Raw genomic sequence first — 10000 nt, forward strand, 5'->3', positions numbered from 1 at the left:
ATAGTAATCACAGAAATAATGAAAAAAATAAAATATCAGCAATAAATATAATAATGACAAAATCTGCAGATGACATCTTGCTAATACAGAGATTAAGTCCTTATGGCCTTTAGGGGACAAAGGCCGCATTTTCCCATTTTACCCATATTCCCACAATTTAGATCTTCTTCTTGCTTCACTCCTTAGGACGCTTTGTATGAGCGAGTTGCCGCTGTTTCTCACTCGGGTTACCAGGCTGGACATTGTTCGCCTTACAATGATTTTTAAATTGTCCAGGTGGTTTTTCTAAGAACATCTGTGTGGCGGAGTGGTAGCGTGGAGTGTTTGTGAGGCGTCTCAGAATGTCATTGTGCACAACAGTGATACGTCTCATGGTCTCTCGGGTATAGTTCGTCCAGAGGGAACACCCATAGATACTGTAACAGTACGAGCGGAAGAGCAGCAGTTTCACGTCTCGGTGACAGAAGGCAAACCTCCTTGCAATCATGTTGCCAGTTGCACATAGTTTACGACGCCTCTGTTCATGTCTGCCGTATCTTTTAGGTCGTCGGTAATAATGTGACCCAAATACGGAAATTTTCGCGCACAAATTCCAGCCGATGGTTTCCGAGGAAAATTTGTGGTTCTGCAATATGCTTAAGCGATCTCGGGAGAAGCGACATGCACTGGGTCTTGGTTTCGTTGTAGATTATATCAAATTCCTCTGCATATTGGCGGCAAGTGTCGATGAGTCGCTGGAGGCCATGCACTGATGGGGAAATCAGAACCATATCGTCGGCGTAACAGAGGTTGTTTATAGTTGTTTCATTGACAGTGCATCCGATTGGGAGTGAGTTCAGTTTGACATTCAAGGCATCTGTGTACGTATTAAACAGGTATGGAGAGAGAATCCCCGCCCCCTTGCCGAAGCCCGTTTAGGGAGCGAAGGTGTACGAGAATACGTTTCCCCATTTGACACAGAATTGCTGTGTGGAGAACCAGCAATCGTAAAATGCCAATTAGATATAGGGGTGTGCCCCTTTTATGCAGCTTCAGGAATAGCTTCAGGTAGTTTACTCTGTCAATGCTTTTCTCACATCTACGAAACACAGGAAAACCGGAGATGCTGATGATAGGTAGTAGTTCAGCAATTCTTTCAGTATGTAGATGCAGGTATCGGTTGAGTGATTTGCTTTAAACCCGAACTGGTTGTCAGTGGTGTGTAGAAAGGGGAGAAGTCTCACAAGAAGAACCGACTCAAGTATCTTCGATGCGATCGTTGTGATTGCAATTGGCCGATAGTTGCCAGGGTCAGCTACATCCTTTAGCTTGTTTTTGATTAATGGCATCAAGTGAACTAAGAGTAGGGAGTCTGGAAGAAACTGGTGAATTATGCACGCATTGAATAAGGCAGCTAGCAAAATGTAAATTATCGGATGGCAGAATTTGAAAGCCTCTGCGGGAAGACCATCACAGCCTGGCGATTTATTATTAGGTATGCTGTTTATGGCATCGCTGATGTTACCTGGCGTAATACGGTCTGCAAAATGAAATTGAATGTTGTCATTAAGGAGGTTATCTACCTCGCTTCGGGAATCCTGATCATTTATGCAATTCAGGATATTGTTGAAGTGATCACCCCACATCCTTGCGATAGCCTCGTCTCCGACTGCTTCCCCTACTCTCTGTGATAGCTTTTTAGTTTTGGGATTTAGGGACTGGATATCTTTTTTCCAAAGACGAGGGTAATCACCAGATTCTACGTTTCTAGACATTGCATCGGCTCTTAGTTGTTTTTCATTTAACCTGCAGTGCTTAAGAGCAAGTTTGAATTGCGCTCTCGCCTGCCTCATTAGTAATGCAGTGTGTCCTTCCCTCGGGCTGCCATTTTGCCTCCACAATAAAAACATATCTCGTGAGTATGTATACAGATCCTTTACCAAGTCATTCCAACCAGGTATATTACGAGAATTACCTTGACGAAATCTAAAGGCAGTCCTGCCCGAAGCAAGCATAGCGGAGATTATGTTCGAATAGAATTCATTCAGATCCCTCTTGTGGTGGTCATTTCTACATTTTGTGTTGGTACACAGTAAGGCGTCAGCCGGTTGAATTATTGACCGCAACCTGGTTTCCGTGGTCGCCCTAAAGTATGTGGCTTTCTGTTGGTTTTTAAACTCCCAGTTAACCGCTGGAGGGCGGTCAGTTAGTGGGTTCACGGTAGGGAGGGCTGGGGTACTGAATGACACCTGTAATGGGATGTGATCGTAGCCCGTTGCAAGATCGTAGCGAATATTGCAGGTCATAATAGAATCATGAAGTTGTGGAGATGTGATGCAGTGGTCCAGCCAGGAGGTTGTAATTGCGTCCGCTCTATTATGTACATATGAGTAGGAGGAGGGAGGGAGGAGCATTACATCGCTAATTTGGAGAGCATGATTTTGACAGAAGCGAGTAAGTTCATTATAAAATTGTTTTGTGGGGTGAGAATTAAGGTCCCCTATTATACAAATATGATCATCAGGAGAATCTTGAATAATACTGTGTAACTCCCCTAGGATCATGCAGTAATGATCAAGATTATTGTTATTTAAGCACCACTCCAATATGAATGGATTAATGGTATTGTAGAAGGCTCGAATTCAATCATAGCTCGTTTGTTGTTATTGAATAATATGGTTTCTTATGTGTTTTAAAAAACCAGGATTATATTTAGTACGTCCTTTCTATTTAACTTAGTTCCTTTTATTGATATTTTTCCAATCCAGAATCACCTAAAAATTAGGATTATAGCTGTGATTCGTTTAAGCTCTGCACTATCATTTATATTTCAATTAAACTGGACGACAGTAAGACACAATTTTCCTGTTTTTTTTTCTGATTAAAACATGATTTTTCCGCGTTAAAGGTACGTCTCGTCTATAGTAACCAGTGTTTCATTGTTCTTAATTTTTTTTTTCACCTTTTATTTTTATGAACTTCATTAAGTAGTGAAAATGTAAATAGAATAAAGAAAGGATAAAAATAACGAGTAGATGTAAACGAAAAGAAGTTTTATGCTTTGCCTTGGAAAGAAATTTATCCAAATAATCTATTCGTACAACAGCATTTTGCGATAAATTGCCTCTTCAGTGAGACGTAGGTTACTGCTATTTATACCAGCATGCTGCTGCCATTTTTGCTGTTATGGCTTCTCTATGTGTATGGATGAGTTGGATAAGGCTATGAATTTTCAATAAAGAATTTTTCTTATATTTTGAATGATTGTTTATTATGCAGTACTTGATGAGATACAATTTAAAATATTTAAGATCACCCAAAAAACGTGTCTGAATTTGCCAGAAGGGATGAATGAAGGGAAGAAGGTACAGGAGAGATGTTTGAGCCTGTCTGAATGATGGAATGAAGACCCCAAAACATTGAAGAAAGAGAATTAAGGCAAGACAGCCGACCTAGAATTAAAACGTTAGTTCAACCATCTTCACAACAGACAACGACGAAGGACATTTTATGAAACTCAAAAAAGGGAGCCTGAATGAGAAAAGCGTTAAACATCGCGAGAGCAAAGAATCCTTTTTGATACGACGGCCGTGGGAAGAAGGGCGTAAACCCGCTCCATATTAGCACCCTTACCTATTAGAGGAAGATTGATCGGAGGATGGGGACTGGATGAATATTACTTTGCAAACTTCAAAAGGAAGGAAGGAAGGAAGGAAGGGCGGCGCAAGGGAAGAAAGCAAAAGTCCCCGGATATTGAAACAGGCTTCTGATCTCGATGCTACCAGCAGCTCTGCCATTCCTATCACAGCTACTTTTACCACGGATGCTACGATTCCTATTGTTATTGTTTTACGCAATTACGCTGGCATTCTACTTTTCATTTTCATTATTATTGTTACCCATAATTTTTGCGTTATTGTTTCAACTGTCGCTAACGAAATTAACATTAGGACGTAAACAGCAATTATCATTATTATAATTATTATTAGTATTATTATTATTATCTTCCAGATTCAGTACAGTTTAAGTATCGAGGAAGACACCATTGTGAAGACGACCTTCCGAATCGACCCACACTCGGGTTCCATCACTCTGGCGGCTCCCTTGGACAGGGAGACGATCTCGAGGTATTCCTTCACCGTCGTGGCCACCGACGGGGGACCTGAACCCCTCTCCACAACCGCTAAGGTCACCGTCCTGGTGAAGGATTACAATGATAACCCCCCGGTGTTTCCTAGGGACACCTATCTCACTGCCGGTAAGTGAAATTCTCTCTCTCTCTCTCTCTCTCTCTCTCTCTCTCTCTCTCTCTCTCTTCTCATATATATATATATATATATATATATATATATATATATATATATATATATATATATATATATATATATATATATATATATATATATATATATATATATATATATATATATTCATTAAGCTACAAATGTCCTTTGATATCCAATTCGCTTCACCTCGGAATTAATATATTTTCATATATGTCAACCGAAGGGGAATATACGATTGTAGTTAACTATTATATAATAGACTAAAGAGACACAGTAAAACCACAGTAGGGGATTACCAAGCAGGGTTTAGAGCGTCTAGATCAACCATAGACCAAACACTTATTGAAGCGCCTCAGTGGCGTGATCAGTAAGGTCTTGACCTGCCACCTCGGTGGCCGCGAGTTCGATTCTCGGTTATTCCGTTGAGGTGTTAGAGATGTGTGTTTCTGGTGATAGCAGTTCACTCTCGACGTGGTTCGGAAGTCACGTAAAGCCGTTGGTCCCGTTGCTGAATAACCACTGGTTCCATGCAACGTAAAAATAGCATACAAACAAAACAAAACATTTATTGTGAGACAGATCCAGGAGAAATACTGGCAATATGATAAAGAGTGCTTGTATGCCTTTATAGATTTTGAACAGGCATATGACAGTATCCAGCGAGAGGCGTTGTGAAGGATACTGAGAGAATTCAGAATACCAGAGAAGTTTATTCGCTTAATAAAAATGTGTTACAGAAATATGAGAGGAAGAGGACGGATTGGAGGGGAAGTAACAGATCCTTTTGAAGTTGACAGCGGTTTAAAGCAGGGATGCGCACTGTCTACGATTCTCTTTAACCTAGTGCTGGAATGGGTCATGAATCAAACACCACAGGGTAATGGAGTACATCTTGGGGAGGCTATGTGTGATAGATTAGCTTATGCAGATGATATTGACTTTTGCGGTGAAAGCATCCAGGAAATTTATGGAAAAATAAGCATTTTTAGTGGAGCTGCAAATCAAGTTGGCCTTGAAATAAATGAGGCTAAAACCAAGATCTTGAAAGTTTCAAGGCAAGAGAGGATACTGGGTATCAACAGGTGTGGAAATATGGAGTAGGAAGCTGTCGAGAATTTCAAATACCTGGGATCAACAGTTACAGCTGAAAATAGCGTAGAGGAAGAGGTAAAATTAAGAATAGCAGCGGCAGCCAGATGTAGTTGGGCTTTAGCTAAAGTTCTCAATAGCAAGGATAACAAAGGTGGAGGCCTATACAACCATTATTAGACCCGTGTTAACGTATGGTTGTGAAACCTGGAGGCTGACAAAGGATCTGGAGCGAAGGTTAGTAGTGCTTGAGAAGGATATGTGGACCGGTCTTTGATGCGGAGATGGGGCAATGGAGAAGGCATAATAATGAACTGAGGGCAATGACAGGAGTAGTACCCCTAATAACAAGCATAATTATGGCTCAAAGACTGAGGTGGGCTGGGCATGTGGCCAGGGCTCATGAGGATAGACTGATAAGCCAGATTACTAGAGGACGACCAGAGGGCAGACGACCTCCAAGAAGACCCCTCATGAGATGGTCCGGTAACATATAAAGGGACACGACAAAGCCTTGAGTGGATGGTCCGGGGGATTGGTGGGATGTTGTGCAGGACCGTGGTGGTTGGAAGCTTCTTGTAGCGGCGGCAAAGAGCCATGGAGGCCCGTAGCCAGTGGAATGAGTGAGTGAGTGGAATTTTTAAGTCGATAATAATTTCACTGAAGTCCCGATTTCTCCTTTGTCCGCTGGGCGTTGGTTCGAATCGACGAGAGGAAATTATAATCAACTAAAAAATTCCCCTTCGGTGAACATATATGAAAATATATTCATCCCGAGGTAGAGCGAATTGGATATTAAAGGACATTTTTAGATTAATGCATGTGTATGAATCACAGTGATGTGATAAAAACGTGTGTGTGTGTGTGCATGTGCACGCGCCTCCTAGCTTTAATTTTTTTTTTTTCCAGTCGCAGGCCAAATATTATTCGTTCGTTCCCAGTTCACTTGGCCTTGATCATAGTTAACCCCTGAGGAATTAAGCGCGATTAGTGCAAACTGTTCTGATCAGGATTCGAACGTATATCTTAATCGCTTATAATTCTCTTTGGATGAGACGGCCAATCCGGGGTTGGAAATGCAATACACGGATAGATGCAAGCATTTGTTATGTGTGTTTTATATTGAGCGTTTTAAAATATGAAATGAGAAGTATGAGAACTGTTAACTGATTAATCGATTGCATGATATCTTACTTGACAGTGAGCATAAATAAAAAGGTTAGTTCAGGATAATTATGTATATATTGGACAAACATCATTCCTTTGTGAACAAAAGAGAAATAACAGGGTACACCCGATTTATACAATACTTACTTATTAGAATATTATTATCCATTAAGTAAGCTTACTTATACCTTGCGGGTTATAAAGGTACAAACTTCATTGTTTGCTTATCAGACCAAAGAAAGGATATATTGCTTGCGACAATAGCCAGATTAGTGGATTAGCTTGACTTTAATTTTTTTTTCATTAATAACATATCCACAGTAGTCCTTTTCTCTTTGATCTCGGTTAGTGGAACACTCTAGGCTTCTTCCAAACCCTTGGAGATGGAAATGAAAGTGTTAATAGCAATATTATTACTATATTGCCGATGTCCTTAAGATGTATTATCAAAAGAAGCGTTATTTTTCCTCTCTCTCTCTCTCTCTCTCTCTCTCTCTCGCCTCGTCTCTCTCTCATCTCTCTCTCTTCTAGTAATATAGAGATATACATATATATATAATATATATATATATATCTATACATCATACATATATAGATATATATATATATATATATAGAAGATATATATATATATATATATATATATATATATGGTCTAACAAAACGGTACTGAACGTTTTATGAACACATATTCAGTTAAAACTGCTTTTGGTGTGCCCTTGTTTTATAATCAGTGAATTATGTACATTGTCATTAGTCAACTGTAGTGAGCAGTAGTTGTGCTGTTCCATAACGGCCACCTCCTTTTAGGGGAAAAGTTGTACATATATTTTCCTCAGCAATAATCCTTTTCCATTAAAGTAGGTGTGGTGCCAGAGAAAAGAAATAGAAATTGATCACTTCTACTTTGTGGCTGTAGTGTAAACAAAGTAAGAACAATTTTTTTTTTTTTTTTTTTTTTTTGAAACTTGGCTTTAGACCCACTGTTTTGTTTCTTTCATTCTCTGCTCAGTTCCTGAAGACACGGCGACGGGAACGGCCGTCCTTGAACTGAGTGTGGATGACGCCGACGAAGTTCCTGCCCAGTTAGATTACTTTGTGACCGGCGGGGACCTGGGAGGACATTTCTTGGTCCATGCCTCAGGACAGGTGAGTTTCCACTTTCGTGCTGCTGTTGCTGCTCCTCCTACTGCTTGCATCCACCACACCCACCAATGCAACATGCTAACCACATCCCTTTTGCCATGGAAGAACGAAGTAGTTGTCTGTAAGGATAGTTTGCCTTAGTGGTGGATTTTTTTAACCATGCATTATCAGCTGATTACAAACGATGTAGGTATTTCGTTGTGTTTTTGGAAGGCCTTTATTACTAGTACTGTTATTTTCATCATTACTGAAGGTTTTGTCTTAACATGCTGCCATAATCATAGACATAATGTTGCTATCTCTCAGATGCTAAAAATTATGGATAATTCTTTAAAAATAGTTGCGAAAATGTAGATCTTTTATTAATGTTTATAGTAAACATACGGGAAAAGAAAGAAATGGAAGTTGGTGGCAGGACTTATTAACACAGTAAATGAAGAGTATAGGAACTGAAAGGGTAACTAAGTTATAGACACACGGGTAAGACGGGAATGGAAGTTTTTAACAGGACTTATATATTAACAGTAAATGTAGAGTATAAGAACTGAAAGGGTAACTAAGCTACTGATTAAATTGGATCATTATGTTATTTGGTGGCTTGGGTTTGTGGAGAAAGTGGAAGATATCCGGCTGATGAAAAAGTTTAGTCTCGAAAGTCCAGGCAGCATTCAAAAGGTGAGTGGTGCACCGTGTGGAAGAATGGTTCACGCGCAGTGTGTGTAGCGATGTATCCGAGGGTCCCTGAAGTTTCAAATGCTAATAAGAACCCTCATAAGTTAGGTTTGTATCACACAGACACACACACACACACACACACACATATTTACATATATATTAACCTTCAAATATGGCGCACGCACACACACTCACACACACTCACACACACACACACACACACACACACACATATATATATATATTATATATATATATATATTATAAAACATATATATATACATACATATGTATACATACATATATATGTGTGTGTATGTAAGAATACTTATATACATGTGTGCGAGCGCGCGAGCCAGATTTGGAGGTTAATATTCCTCGCTTTATACGCATATAAAATACTACTTGTTTTTGTCTTGCGAGATAGCGTAAGAGCCATGCCTTTGCAATGGCGAAGGGGAGAGTGAAAGGCAAAACATCTTTTTGAATATCGTTTTACGACCTCCCAACCCAAGCTCCCATGTAAAGGGATCGGTCCCATCTCAATTTAGTTTTATTGCTTATGAAATGTCCAGTGTAGGAGCATACCACTTCTTTGCTTTGCTCTGCTTTACCGAACTTGTGGTTCGTGATGGAACTATTTTGACCTAAATTCTTCTTTGTGTGTTATTTTATTTTTATTATGTTATTTTAGTCCTTCTTCTTATCATGTCTTCTATGCACAGGTAGTTTTAAGTGTGATATTAAGGGGTATTACTGTGCAATATAGTGTTGTATCTGTTTCAGACCAGATAGGTTGCTTCGATTAATTCCTGAACTGGAAAACTGCTTGATTTGGAAAAACTCATATAATTCAGCCAAATATGGAAATAAATGAAATGACGTTAAAATTCCCGTTTTCACTAGTACACTAACTATCCTTGATACGTGGCTGAAGACACTCTGTGCTTTGATGAACTCAGGTTTTAAGTATTCGCTCGTTCTTTTACAGGTGTATGTGGCTGCTCCTTTGGACCGAGAGACGCAGGATGAATACACCCTCACGGTCACTGCCACTGACGGCAAATTCACGGCCAATACCACCGTCATTGTGACTGTCATTGACATCAACGGTGAGTGGGATTTTTATTTCATCTTTGGACTGTCTGCCTTCTAGTTAATTTTGCATCTTTTGCTGAGTTTTTTTTTCAATGTGATTGTTTGTGTACGTAGTGTCTGAAGTTTTTATTTGCTATGTAAGGGTTCATATATATGGTTGTTTTTTCTTAGCGTACGGCTCTTCCTTCGGAAAAATTATCATTTCTTAAATAGCATAGTTCATTGCATATATTGGCACTGGATATCTAGGTTCTTCACTGCAGGTGTTATTCTTTGCATAAATGTGCTATTCGCTAAGGAAATTCCAGTTGCACCTGCTATTATACATGATCGTTTTGTAGCCTTTTTTTCATTGCTATCATTATTTTTATGAGAGCGCTCTAATTTCACCTCAAGTAAATGAAGGTTACTCTTTATGTTATTCAACGTAGAAATGCTATAGATTAAAGGCTTTGTTTCACAAACAGCGCCAATAGAACAAACTCATCTGAATATCCTTAAGTTTAAAGATTTATAATTGACATCAGAAATGTCTGCGAAATTAGTAGACGCAAATCATG

The 10000-nt window shown here is 39.4% G+C and overlaps 1 protein-coding gene across 5 annotated transcripts in view; it reads left to right on the forward strand.

Annotated features, from left to right (window-relative positions):
• LOC135210928 (fat-like cadherin-related tumor suppressor homolog) overlaps nt 1-10000 on the forward strand; it is a 736096-nt gene that overhangs the window by 597241 nt on the left and 128855 nt on the right. For all 5 annotated transcript variants that reach the window (XM_064243897.1, XM_064243900.1, XM_064243901.1 and 2 more), the window contains 3 exons: nt 3991-4237; nt 7534-7670; nt 9334-9454. In XM_064243897.1, the coding sequence (XP_064099967.1) occupies nt 3991-4237; nt 7534-7670; nt 9334-9454 (505 nt within the window). The remainder of the gene's footprint in view (nt 1-3990; nt 4238-7533; nt 7671-9333; nt 9455-10000) is intronic.

The sequence above is a fragment of the Macrobrachium nipponense genome, chromosome 4, assembly GCF_015104395.2.
Source record: "Macrobrachium nipponense isolate FS-2020 chromosome 4, ASM1510439v2, whole genome shotgun sequence".
Lineage (NCBI taxonomy): Eukaryota > Metazoa > Arthropoda > Malacostraca > Decapoda > Palaemonidae > Macrobrachium > Macrobrachium nipponense.